At 36.6% G+C, this 14,158-nt stretch overlaps 2 protein-coding genes across 2 annotated transcripts; both read right to left on the reverse strand.

Moving 5' to 3' along the window:
* Positions 1-866: 866 nt before the first annotated feature.
* Positions 867-5,308, reverse strand: LOC111457268 (probable serine/threonine-protein kinase At1g54610). Its single transcript, XM_023099485.1, has 7 exons — positions 4,861-5,308; positions 4,479-4,763; positions 3,309-3,626; positions 2,375-2,602; positions 2,185-2,285; positions 1,972-2,098; positions 867-1,381 (listed from the first exon to the last, which is right to left on the reverse strand). Exons 1-7 carry the CDS (start codon positions 5,176-5,178, stop codon positions 1,070-1,072), a joined length of 1,689 nt encoding a protein of 562 aa, XP_022955253.1. The 5' UTR covers positions 5,179-5,308; the 3' UTR covers positions 867-1,069.
* Positions 5,309-11,474: 6,166 nt separating this feature from the next.
* Positions 11,475-13,520, reverse strand: LOC111457269 (vacuolar protein 8). The gene has a single exon (XM_023099486.1). It carries the CDS (start codon positions 13,429-13,431, stop codon positions 11,776-11,778), a length of 1,656 nt encoding a protein of 551 aa, XP_022955254.1. The 5' UTR covers positions 13,432-13,520; the 3' UTR covers positions 11,475-11,775.
* Positions 13,521-14,158: the final 638 nt, after the last annotated feature.

Consider the following 14,158-nt stretch of genomic DNA (forward strand, 5'->3'; position numbering starts at 1 on the left):
TAAATCCAAGCATAGCTAATATGACACCAATTACTATCTTAGAAGTCGATGGTTTAACGTTTGCAATTGTCGTTATTAAATTTAAAAAAAAAAACGTTCTAGAAGATTATTGAATGATTATTTTTCCAAAAAAAAAAAAAACCATAATTGATTGAAGACTCATTAGCTTAATCAATAAAATGAGGATGAAGAAAACACTTCAATCACTTGTTGCTATAAATATAAGTGACCTACAAATACTAATCTATAAAATGAGTTCTCCAAATTGTAAAAGAGACAATTTTTGTGGGCATTGCTCTAAGTGTACAGTTTTGGGCTGGATCATGATGACTTGGGGTTACTTTCAGAGAGATTTGAGCTTCGTATGGATGCATTAGGGCCAAGAGTTTCATTTGATTTTCAATGGAACATCATTTCATTGAAGATGATTGGAAGTGAGTTCTCGATTGGAATGAGGCCTTCAGAAAAGTCTAAAGCAAAGTCACGAGAGCTTATGCTCAAAGTGGACAATATCATACCATTGTGAAGAGTCGGATATCAGAGCCATGCCCTAAACTTAACCATGTCAATAAAATTCTCAAATATCGAACAAAGAATTGTGAGTCTCGAAGGTGTTGTCAAAAGTGACAAAAGTGTCGAACAAATGGTGTACTTTGTTTGAGGGCTCTAGAAAAAGGAGTCGAGCCTCGATTAAGGAGACTCTTATAGTGTACTTTGTTCAAGGGAAGGATTCTTGAGAATTATTAGGAGTGAGGAATACTATCTCCATTGAAATGAGGCTTTTTGGGGAAGCCTAAAGCAAAGTCACGAGAGCTTATGCTAAAAGTAGACAACATCATATCATTGTGGAGAGTCGTGATTCCTAATACAGAAGAACAATAATACGATGATATTAATGTATAAGGGACAGTAAAACAATGGCATTTGGAACCCATTGTGCAGAATATACAGAATTCTCCTCAGCCTATCTTCTATTCTACTGTGTATATTATATATCAAGCTGAAATGGGGAAGAACTTGATTTTTAGGGTGAAGGAATATAAGCCAAACTCAAAGATATGTATTTCTTTTATTTACCTCTAAACAACAGATCCATTGATAGCCCGATTGATGGCTTGAGTGCACGCATGAATTTTCGAGATGAAGTATCTCTGTTGGTTCTCTTTCTCCGGGAAGGTCCCTCTGGAGCTCCTGTAGTTTTGATAGATTCAGACTTTGAACTAAAGATTGAGGAGCTGAATGAAGCATCAGCTGCGCCAAATGATGAATGGCCCCTCTGGGATGTCTCGTGTGGCGGATACCCTACTGCCCCATCTTGATGGGGTGGGGGAAACTTCTCGCTCTTGCTCTTAGCATTTGATTTGGTCGTGTTTCTCCACCTCTGAAGAATAGAGTTGAAACATTAACGGGTTAATTGGGTATGAAAAGATCGAAATGTAGGGAGGAGAATTGTGAGATCTCACGTCGGTTAGGGAGAATGGAATATTCTTTATAAGGGTGTGGAAACCTCTCCATAGAATAAGCGTTTTAAAAATCTTGAGGGAAAGTCCAAAGAGGACAACAATATTTGCTAGTGGTAGGTTTAGGCTGTTACAAATGGTACAAAGCCAGACACTGGGCAATGTGTTAGCGAGGAGGCTGAGCCCTGAAGGGGGTGGACACGACGAGGCGGTGTACCAACAAGGACGATGGGCCATGAATGGGGTGGATTGGGGGGTCCCACATCGATTAGAGAAGGGAACAAATGTCAGCGAGCACACTGGGCCCTGAAGGGGGTGGATTGTGAGATCCCACATCGGTTGGGAGGAGAACGAAACATTCTTTATAAGGATGTGTGTAAGTTTCTCTCTAACATAAACGTTTTAAAAATCTTGAGAAGAAGTTAGAAAATGAAAGCCTAAAAATGACAATATCTGTTAATGGTGGGCTTGGGCCGTTGTAAGAATGAATAAACAATGATGCTCGACTTACATCTAAGTTTGATTGTATCTCTGCATTAGCTTCAGGAGCTGGGACAGCCCGAGTAACTCGATCCCGTACTCGTACTCTCCTGCCACCACCATCAGCAGCTGTTGCTTTCCCACTTAGTCTTCTTCGCCTGAAATGGAAGCGTACATTGCTTGTTAAGACACAAGGACACATCTAGATGATGAAAACAAGAGCAAGGGGATGGGAAAAACAAACCTTCTAGCCTCCTCATCTCTCAACTTTATATCCAATTCTTTGCATGGAGGATATTTAGGCAGACTTGATGGTTCACAAGCAAGAGGGTTGGTAGTGAAGAACTGCAATGAGAAAATTACAAAAAGTTGTTTTTATGCAAAATTAGACACTTCTTTTTCACATAAGCAATGTTTATAGCAAAACTACTCACTTCGCTATTGAGAGCAGCAGAGGCAGTACCTCGCCCATCAGGGTCCATTGTAAGGAGAGATTCGATGAGAGGTAGAGAAGAAGATGGAAAATCCTTGAATGTTTCCGCAATGCAGCGTTTGTATGGATGTTGGGGTTTAAAAAGAGTTGCATTCGGCAATTTGTATTTCTTCCAGTAATCCTCCGTTGGAGAACCACACAATTTAAATATCTTATGGAGTTGTTCAACCTGGCACAAAAATGTTATCTAGAATCAACTTCACACAGTGATGATGCATAAATTCAAGATGAATTATTGACAAAAGAAAATATATTGTCAAGGCAGAATAAACTGAAGTGGAAAACTAAAAACACTTGCATTTGTTACAATATGAACAGGCTTGGAAGATGAAAATGTAAGCTAATGCATTATAGGTTAGGAACCACGAACACGAACCTCCACAATGGTATGATATTGTCCACTTTGAGCATATGCTCTCATGACTTTGCTTTTGGTTTCTCCAAAAGGTCTTATAAACTCATGATTGTTCCCTAAATTAGCAAATGTGGGACTCCCTCCCAAAAATCCTCAACACTTTAGAAGCTGCCACTAAACAATCTCGAACCCAAGCAACCCTACCCAAATCCAATTCCACTCTTTCGAAGAATGAAGGTCTTTCAATCTACTTAGACCTTCTTCTCGCTACTCTTTCTCTTTCAGAGGATTCAAATGCTTGAAATATCATGCATCAGCTAAGATATAAATTCATTGAATATTTAATGACCAAATCAATTATTTTTCCTAATCATTATGGATTCAATATTAATAGCATCAAATTTAATGGATCAGCGAATTTAATTCTTCCAAGACCTGGCACAATATAGCAAGCATCAGAGAAAAAAGTTACAAAATAAGAATATAGGTGAGGAGGAATAGAGATCAGAAGTAGCAAGACCTCTGTCCTTCCTGGCATGATTGGCCTCCCAGCGAGCAGCTCGGCCAAGATGCAGCCAGCACTCCAAAGATCAACCCCTATACCATAAAGAGTAGCTCCAAGCAATAGTTCAGGAGGACGGTACCAAAGGGTTACTACTCGACTAGTCATATGTTGCTTCTGTTGAGGATCAAAAAAAGTAGCTAACCCAAAATCAGCTATTTTAAGTATTCCTTCGTTGTCAATTAGCAAATTGGAACCCTTTATATCACGATGCAAAACTCCTCGATTGTGACAATGTTCAAGCCCAGACAATAATTGCTTCATGTAGCATTTAACCTGGTAGAAAAGTTACAGCCAGTCTTTTTATGCTTTTGACAATATCAATGTACCAAATGCCATAAGAAAATACAAATTAAAGACACCTCAGAGAATGCATTAACATACAATCTACTTTGGAGAAATTTGAGAAGGTCTACTTGTAATGGGGATTTTCTGAACCTAATCATCTTAGATCCCTTCCTTTATCAACCGACAGTTTCGAAATGTAGCTATTCATTGTGACTTAAGGAGGTAATAAATAACATAAACTAAAGGGTCACAAACAATCTTGTGGCTTAACTTGAATTCTGACAGTATAATACCATGTCTTGAGTGAAAGATTTGTGCTGGTTGAATGGAATTCAGCCAAAGATCAATAATACGAGGAAAATTCTGCTGAGTCTCTTGTTTTTCTATGTACTTAGAACCCGGAAGTAATATCTGAATTCAAATGTGCAAAGATGTTCAAGAAACTAAGAACATATTTTCTTATCTAACCCTGTCACAATCCAATTCTGAGAATTATTAATCTCGACCCAACCGGAACCAAATGAAGAACAGCACAATTTTGTCCTCTTGTTGATAATTGAAGTTATAAGCATGAAATTAGGCAGAAAACCTGCTAAATATGCTTTTTTCAGGGGAAGAACACAAAAGGAAGAACAAGGGCAAAAAGTTTGCAGAAACAATGAGACTCAGAACAAATGAAAAGAAAAGCGGGCAAGAACATCAATCTAAAACCGAAGCAAATTCCGCCGGAAAAATGTCAACTACACAAAAACAACACCAAAATTCATGCTCAAAAAGGAAAAAATTCTCAGGTTCAACCGATATTAGAAACAATCTGCATTAACCGGAATAGATAGATACCTGAGGTTCCGTGAACTTGACTCCTTGACCGGCAGCAAGTCCGGCGAGGTCGTGTTCCATATACTCGAACACTAAGTAAAGACTACACGACATTCTGGAAGTAACTAAGCCCTCAAGCTTAAGCACATTGGGATGATCGAGGCGTCTCAGAACCAAAATCTCTCTGGCCATAAATCTTACGCTCTCCGGTTCTAAATTATCAAACCTGACCTTCTTCAGAGCAACAATTTTCCCAGTAATAAGATCCCTCGCCTTGTACACATTGCTATACGTCCCTTGCCCTATCTGAATCACCAAAAACCAAAAATCACACAAATTTCTACAACTAACGAATCGAGACAAAAAGCGAAAAACAAAACGATCATGAACTCGTGGCACACACTTTAGCAAGCTTCTCAAATGTATTAGCGCGACGAGGCGTCCAGTCTTCCATCACTTCACCGGCAACCTCTAGCAACCACGCCGGCCAGCCTTGCTCATTTCTCTGACAAATACTCGGTGAAGGCCTCCGGTGCTCTACAGACAAGGAATCCACATCCTGCCTAACTCCTTGTTTTTCTGCCGATGTCGTCTGTTCCATAACACTCTTGCCATTAACTCCGTCGATATGAGAGTGGTGATCAATGCTCCGACGGCGACGGGGAGGTCTGGATGGGCTCCGGGAATCATTGGCGACTTGTCTGCCAAGAACGCAACCCATTGGGGAAGGTCACAGAGATCATAGAGTAGCAATTAACTCATGGAGAGATTGAGAAGGAAAATGGAAGGCGAAGAACAATTGGAAGAGATGAAAACAGAGAGAAGTTTTGAGCATTTGGATTCAGCGAGGCGGAGACGACGGCGAGAGTGAAAACTTCGAAGTTTTTTTTTATTATTATAATTTTTCCAAAGTAGAATTACGAAAGTACCCCTAGTTTACTGCGGTGGTTGTTGCGGGTATTACAATCAGGGGGGCCACCGCCGGAGATTTCACACACTAAACCAAACTGAAAACGGAAGAAAAGAACCTCTTCCGTTCCGTTCCGCTCAACCCGCGCAAAATAAATTAAATATTTACCAAATTAATCTAAATAGTTTAACGAGATTTTAATTTTAATTTCACTAAATTAATAAAAATACATTTATAATCTTTAATTTATTTTAAAATTATCTCTTTTAAACTTTAAAAAATTTCAATAATATCTTTATATTTTCAAAAAAAATTAATAATAATAATTAATTTTTTATTGTTAATTTTGACGAAAAATAGTTAATATTTTATTTTGTTTAAAAAATACCCGAATTTTGTAAAATAGTTTTTAAAAAAATACCTATAAAATTTATCGGAACCATTGACATTTTAATTTTTGTAAATAAAGTTAAGAAAAAGTTCTTAGGTAAAAAAAATTTGTGTATTTTTAAAGTTTAAGCTATTTTTGAATCAAAATATTGACCATAAATATATTTTTTAATTTCTTTTTTTGAAAATTTAAGATATTTTTTAGATTTTTTTTTAATTGAAGGATAATATTAAAACTTTTCAAAATTTATGAGTATTTTTTATTAGATAAATGACTAATGTTTAAAATTATTTTTATTAATTTAGTATTTTGATTTTTACTCTGTATCAGGTTCAAATTTTACCGTCCGTAAATTACCACTCGATTAATGCACAAATTAATTAATTATAAAAATATTTTTAATAAAAATACTTAGACAATTAAAATTTGAATTTTCTTTGTCAAAGTAAACCAATTTGATTACAATTAAAGTAATAAGACATTATAACATTCACCAAAAAATCATAAAATAAAATAGAAATAGAAATATTTTTGAAAGTAATACAGAGACCAATTTGAAAATAAATAAATTAAAAACTTTCTAATTTTATAATTTAAAATAAATAGAAAGTCAAAGCACTTATTCTTTTACTATTATTATTATTATTAAAGATAAAAATTAAATAATAATAATAATGAAAGTAGCTGTGAATTAAATTCTACCTACCGAGCTGAGTCTATTAATAAGTTTATTTATTTATTTATTTTTATTTTTATTTTATTTATTTATTTATTTATTATTATTTTTTGCTGAAAATTTGAGGTAGGAAACAAAAGCTACGTTTTTGTTCTATTTAGATTTTAAAAAACAATAATACCACTTTTATTTTATTTTATTTTATTTTTTTTTTTTTTTTGTTAATTTTATTAAGGTTGTACACGAATAGGTTCGATAAATGTTTTGAACTAATCTAAAATTTTGAATGGGTTGTGTTAGTATTCGGAGCAACCCATAATAAACATTTTGAACTAATTCAAAATTTTGAATGGGTTGTGTTAGTGATCCGAGCAATGCAAATAAAATTCACAGTCCAACTCATCACTATTATCGGTTACAAACATTAAATATTTTGAGTATATGTTAGGTGAGAGCCTACAAATAGGTTGCTTACTGTATTACCCTATGCTATTTTTCCTTTGTCAGATTCGTAAGGACACTGGTCGAGACGAGGGAGTGCTTGGGAGCTCAGTAGTCACAAAGGAATGTCAGACTTGAGGCATCGGTAGAGTCCATGATTCATAGTCCACGTTCCTTTTACACACAGTGGACACTACCTCATTCCCTGTTTCTTCTGCCTTCTCTTACTTTCATCATCACCATGCATAGTCTGTGGGTTACACCCAATATTTCGACGCGCTCAAAATTTGGATATGATAGGTTGGGTTGGGTTGAGTTGTAACCTTCTTCTCGAGTTGGTGGGGTTGACCCAACAAAAAAATGTCAATTCACGAACGGACCCAAATTTCCAACTTTCCAAAAATTCAATCCAATCCCACCTTCTTATGGTTTGATTGGGCAGACTGAGATAGTTAGTTATCGGGTCATATAAACACTCTTAAATCTTCTCTGATTTGAACTACCGAGCACGAAGAATACACGTGGTATATATACTTCAAATTTATTAATTTGTAGAGGGTAGAAGAAGTCTTTGTATGATAGAGAATAATTAAAGTACGTAATGTTTTAATTTATTCAAACCCATGCTTTGGTTGACAACCAACCCTCCATAGACTTGAATCTTTGCATAATTCAAGGAAATTACAAGTCCCATTCAATCTTAATGCTTTGACTCTTCCTATGGAACTATATGAATCTACTTTATTTCGTTTTCGTTTTGAAATTATTTTTTAAAAAAGAATGATTTTTCGTAAGATCAAAGATGTGGGCGTTGAAAACTAAACCATATATGGTCAACACAAACTAGAACCATACACGTGGCTGTTGTCGTAAGTTCAAGTCATAAGGGTTGGATCGAGTTATTAACTTATTGGCGGTTGTGTTAGATTCATATAAATTAAAGTTTTATGGAGTGTTGTTTCGTTTCTTCTTCTTTACTTGGTATTAGATTAGTGTCTTCAAACTCCCTGTCTCGTCTTACCGAGAGGACGTTCTCAATCGTCTTCATCACGCTAAAGAAGAATTCTTTTCCAAGAGAACATTGGTTGACAATCTCATATTTGCCTCTTCACGCACGTCAATGGAATGACGAATCACGAGCTCGACAACCTTTTACTTTAGTTTTTCGACCCAAGCCTCGGGTATGTTCATTTGTCATTTTAAAGTAGACTTGAAAAATAGAGTAAAAAGAACATTTGTGTGTGTTTTTTTTTTTTGTAAGCGCTAAGTTTCTTTGTAATTTTAAATTAATATACTGAGTAATTAAGTGGAATACACGAGAAAGATTCTATATTGGTTATACTTGCAACTTGTCTCAATAGGTTGAGTTGGGTTCGGTTGAAAAATCTTTTAGACTAAACCGAATAATCGGGTTGATTGGGTTAGTGACCTGAGTGACCTGAAAGAGTTCACAACTCAGCTCAACTCAGCCTTCTATTTTCGAGTTGAGTTGATTATCGAATTAATTTTCATTTTTAATTATTTAAATAAAATTATATTTATCTACGATACATGTTATATTAATAACTAAAATATCATCGAATTAAAATATAAAATATTTTATTATTATTAAAAACTCATTTTGTTTGGTCAATTTTTTCCTCTTGTCTTGTCCATTGAAAAATAAAGAAATAAATAAATAAACATTTTGATTTTGCTTCCTAGTCCTCAAGACTTGTCTCTTTGCATAATGACTGTTTGGTTAGGGTGAGGCATGAGTTGTTATACTTTTCTTGAAGGGCATTTATGGCAATACACTTTATATTTTTCTACAATACTTTAAATTTTAATAAAATATAATAACCCGACTCATCGATATTTGATACCCTTGTAAAGGTAAAGATTCTTTCCGAATATTCATATTTATTACGTTACTTTGTTTTTTTCGTTATAAAATATACTAAATTACATATTTATTACGTTGAACGTTTATTTTTCCTCTTGTTACATAAACTTAAGACCTCATTTGTTCTTTCGTATGAATGACAATGGACTTTCATCTCTGAGATCTCACATCGATTAGAGAGGAAATCGAAACATTTTTTTATAGGGGTGTGGAAAGAAACTTCTCTCTAGCAGACACGTTTTAAAATCGTGAAGCTAACGGTGATAAGTAATAGGTCAATGGACTTGAGCTTAGACGTTACACTCTCTCTCCATAAAGGTTCAATCACGTTTAAGCTTAAGGATTTAGCATAAATTTCAATTTGAATCATCACATTACAAACTATGAACACGAAAGAAGAGCTAAAGATCTCGAGGCTACCGTGTTCATTACAGGTGACTCGAACTCAAAACTCGAAACTCGAAACTCGAAACTCGATTTTCAAGTGGAAAAGCAAGGAAATCATGAAATAACATAGATGAAGAAGAACTACAGGCAGCCACATTTGAAAGTAAATTGTTAAATCTTAGTTTGTTGCCTATAGATTTTGGGTAGAAAGTTTTATACTTCTATGTTGGGTTCTAGTTTTGATACTTTCTAAGCCCAACAAAACTGTTGGCAGCCACAAAATAGTCTCCATTCTTTTAGGAAACAAGTAACTAATCGAGTCTATCGCCCCTAGATATTGTTACCCTTAGTCCGGTTATGTATTCCCGTTAGCACGCATCTGGTAGGGAAAGGTTTCCACACCCTTACAATGAATGTTTCATTCTCCTCTCCAACCGACGTGGGATCTCACAATCCACCCCCCTTGAAGGTCCAGTGTTCTTGCTAACATACCGCTCGATGTCTAGCTCTAATACCATTTGTAACAATCCAAGTCCACTACTAGTAAATATTGTTCACTTTGACCCGTTATGTACCGTCAGCTTCACGGTTTCAAAACGCGTCTGGTAGGAAGAGGTTTCCTCACGCTTATAAGGAATGTTTTATTCCCCTCTCCAACCCCTCTTGTGGACTGACGTCCACATTAACACACCGCTCGATATCTGGCTCTATTACCATTTGTAATAGTCTAAGGTCACCACTTATCCGCTTTAGCCCATTACATAACGCCGTTAACCTCACAGTTTTAAAACGCGTCTAGTAGGGAGAGGTTTCTGCTGCCTGAATCTATTTAATTGGGCCAAATCCACTGCAGATAAGAACATATGAAACAGTAATTTGATTACTGCTTCCAAAATAAATAAAGATATCTGCTTCCAAGTGGACAACACTACGTAAAGAAGGAGAAAAAAGATTTAAGAGAATAAAATAGTAAGCTTTGGGTAGCTCAGTCAAACACAGAAATGGCTGTAATGGGCCAAGAGTCTAGTAGGACCCTTACCTGTTAAGGAACCAGCCAACAAAGACAGTCTTATTTCTGCCTTAATCAGTGAACAAACCACATGCTTAACTACAGATGCACGTGCTTTAGACCTACAGTTACAGGGAGGATCAACATCACCAAATAGACACATCTCAGATCAATAATGTCAAAATGATATACAATCATTCTCAAGTTCTAGACTACGAATCATGAGAAAGCAAGAACATATCGTAAATAGAAAATATTGTGCTCTTTGACTTTTCCCTTTTGGGCTTTCTCTCAAGGTTTTTAAAACGAGTTTGTTGAGGAGAAGTTTTCACACTCTTATAAAGAATTATAAAGAATGCTTCGTTTTCCTCCCCAACTGATGTGGGATCTCATAATCCACCCCCCTTCAAGGCCCAGTGTCCTCGCTCACACTCATTCCCTTCTCCAATCGATGTGGGACCCCTCAGTCCACCACCCTTCGAGGCTCAGCCTCCTTGCTGGCACATCGCCCAATGTTGGGCTTTAATACCATTTGTAACAGCCTAAGTCCACCGCTAGTAGATATTGTCCTCTTTGGGTTTTCCCTTTCGGGCTTCCCTTCAAGGTTTTTTAAAATGCGTCTGCTAGGGAGAGGTTTTCACACCCTTATAAAGAATGTTTCGTTCTCCTCCCCAACTGATGTGGGATCTCATAATCCACCCCCCTTCAGGGCTCAGTGTCCTCGCTGGCACTCGTTCCCTTCTCCAATCGATGTGGGACCACCCAATCCACTCCCCGTTCGAGGCCTAGCGTTCTTGCTGGCACACCGCCTCGTGTCCACTCCCCCTTGGGGGCTTAGCCTACTCGCTGACACATTGCCTAGTGTTTGGCTCTAATACCATTTGTAATAGCCCAAGCCTACCACTAGCAGATATTGTCATCTTTGGGCTTTCCCTCAAGGTTTTTAAAACGCGTATACTAGGGAGAGGTTTCCACACCCTTATAAAGAAAGCTTCGTTCTCCTCCCCAGCTAATATAGAATCTCACATTTAGTTTGAAGAATTTAGGGAAGAATTAAAAAAGGGTCGTCCTTCCAGAATTCAAGAAGGACTTGCGGAATATAGAAGGTACATACTTGGAGTCTCCAGCTTTCAGGACAAACCAGAGCAGACCATGCCACCTTCTCCACCAGTTTCATTGAAGAAAACTTTCAGATGGGAATCAAAACCTAAGTTTCAGTTCAATCATCCTGTTATTGAACGTTTAGTTTCATCATTAGAACAATATAACATCAGTATGAATGATAGCTACAAAATCTAATATAATACAGAACAAGAAATAATTGGAGCTGTGCCATTCGATTATTGAACAATGAAGATTGATGTAATCATCACAGAATCAAAATCAAGTTGGGTCATCAAACCTAGATCATATCAGTATAAGTGATCCTCAAATTCAGCTAGCATACTGCAGCATTAAACATTTCTATCTACCACATAGAACACAAAAGGTTATGAACTTATAAACTAAAATCAAGACCCATTAATGAAAAATATACAAACATCTATTGTACATACAGATTCATGAATCATGTTTCTGCTTCTATACAATAAACAGAGTTTAGAAACTGCCCACCATGGCTAAGATCTGGCAAAGACACCCCAGATTTTACCTCGGCCAAGACATTCCAATAGTTTCTTTGATCCATCAACATTCATTTCAACAAGCTTTTGAAGATATAAACCAGCACCAGCAGCAGCCATCTGCTTTCTACACTTGCTTGATATCATAACCGAGGCTAATAATGAAACAGGGTACTTCTTGTCTAGATTTGATATTGAAGGGTCTAAGAGTTGGACTGCACTTACTATCCCTTTCTCTTCGTTCTGGAAAATTTTTCTGTTACCTGTGTATTGTAATAGAGAAGACAATGCCTTGGCAGCTGCTTCCTTCTCCTCAACAGACTTGCCATCTAGCATATTAACCAAGGGTGTGATGAATCCAGCTTCCCCCATTTCTTTTCTTGTTTTTGTGCAGAATCCGAGCTCGTGAACTGCTCGAGCTGCTGCAGTTCTAACGCCTAATACTCCGCAGCTTAGAGCTGGAAGAAGCCGATCAACAAACCCATTTGAAATAAGAGCTTCAGCGATCGGGGAAGATGAAGCCAAGAGCCCCAAAAGCTCCACAGCCACTTCGAGACTATGAACTGATGGAGATGAATCCCAGAAACTTCTCAAGAGCTCGATCCCACCTTCTCTAACGATCAAGAGCTTCAGATTATCATCTTCTGCAACTAAATTACATAGACATCCAATTGCATTTTCTTGAGCTAACGGAGTTCCCGAGGCTAAGAGCCCCAAAAGAACAATAACCCCATTTTCTTCAATGAAATTCTCTTTAATTTCACCAAATGATGCAAGATTTCTAAGAACAGCAGCTGCTGAGGCTTGAGAACCGGGAGTGCCGGCCTCACAAATCTCCAACAGAGATGAAATTCCTCCTCTAGAACCGATTGATCTCGCATTTTCTTTCGAAATGCTTAGAGGTTGGAGGGTTAAACAGGCCTTCTCCTTAGCAAAACCGCTACCAGAATCGAGAATCCTCAACAAGTGATTCAAAAGCTGTAGACCTTCAGCAATCATTAAATGCCTAACACCATCCACCGATGAAACGATGGAAATAGCAGCAACAGCCCGTTCCTTCAGTTCTAAAGAACTGGAATCCAGTAGCCGAACAAGAACAGGAACAATCCCTTGAGCCGCAGCAATCGTTACATTCTTATCATCCTCATTCAACAACTTCAACAGCGATTCAATAGCCAATACCCTCGATTCAATGCTTCCAATCTGTAACCTCGTGATTAAATTCCTCGACTCCGCCCGCACAGCCTCCCTCCTAGACGACGAACTCGAAACCGCACCATCATGAAGAATCTCACTCCGAATCAAAACCTCACCATCTTTAAGTAGAGAGTCCAACTTCGCAAGAACCGAGTCAATATCGCTCTGAGTCTTGAGTTTACCATCGGAAAGTTCCGGATTCCGGCACTTCTCCGAGAGAGAAGCCGCCTCACTAAGAACTTCCAAAACAGAATGAAGAAAATCAACAGAAAGAGGATTGGAAGACGAATTCGGAAACTCAGAAACATCCATCAACTGTGTGCGAAGATCGGAGAGTTTCGCTCTGATTGAAGACCATTTCCCCTTGAAATTGTTGATGAGCGGAATATCATCAAGAAGAGAAGAAATCCGGTCGTTTGAAAGAGCAAACTGGTCGTTCTCCGGCGGTATTTTCATGGCGTTGAGTGCAGGAGGTAGCCGGAGATTCTGCAAGCCTACAACGAAGAAAGTGGGCGTTGGTATGAAAAAGGGCACCAAATTCCAGCTACTTCAGCTACAAGAAAAAAAAATTATATATTTATTATACAATTAGCAACTACAAGACCCATTCGCATTTTAGGAGAGTGCGTAACACTCGCCAGATAATTGGCTCTGACATCTCATTATTTTAATAATTTTTGAAAAAGTTGGATTATTTATTTATTTATTATTATTATGCAAACCTTTTTAGGATGGTTCTGTCTAAGAGCACTTTAATAGGTTGTCCGGTTTCATTTAGAATTTAATTTAAAATTTTTAAAAAAATAAATTAATTAATATCAAACTTTTGCCATTTTTAGCTCTAATTAATGTCTAAATTTATGGCATGTTATTTATTTTTAAAGTAAAATAATTTGAATTTTTTGTTATTTTATTTTAATCTAAATTATTTTATAAAAAAGATAATAAATACCCTACTTATAAAAAAGATATTTTAAATAGGGTTTTAAAAATACTCTTTAATATTTTTTAAATTTTTTTAAATTTTCAAAAATACTCTTATAATTTTAAAGGTAGCATTAAAATTTTTAATATTTAACCGTTAGAGACAAAAACTGTCTATTTAAATTTTTTAGATCTATCTCCAATATTTACAAAAAAAAAAAAAAAAAAAAAAAAAAAAAAAAAAAAAAAAAAAAAAAAA

Source organism: Cucurbita moschata, unplaced genomic scaffold (genome assembly GCF_002738365.1).
Source record: "Cucurbita moschata cultivar Rifu unplaced genomic scaffold, Cmos_1.0 Cmo_Scf00019, whole genome shotgun sequence".
NCBI lineage: Eukaryota > Viridiplantae > Streptophyta > Magnoliopsida > Cucurbitales > Cucurbitaceae > Cucurbita > Cucurbita moschata.

Bases quoted from the DNA above. Each gene is read 5' to 3' on its own strand.
- LOC111457268 (XM_023099485.1), bottom strand. From the start codon at position 5,178: ATGGGTTGCGTTCTTGGCAGACAAGTCGCCAATGATTCCCGGAGCCCA. The intron at 2,286-2,374 runs GTGAGTAGTTTT...TTCTCATTGCAG, and splicing joins CTGCTGCTCTCAATAGCGAA to TTCTTCACTACCAACCCTCT. The intron at 1,382-1,971 runs GTAAGTCGAGCA...TCTATTCTTCAG, and splicing joins AGATACAATCAAACTTAGAT to AGGTGGAGAAACACGACCAA.
- LOC111457269 (XM_023099486.1), bottom strand. From the start codon at position 13,431: ATGAAAATACCGCCGGAGAACGACCAGTTTGCTCTTTCAAACGACCGG.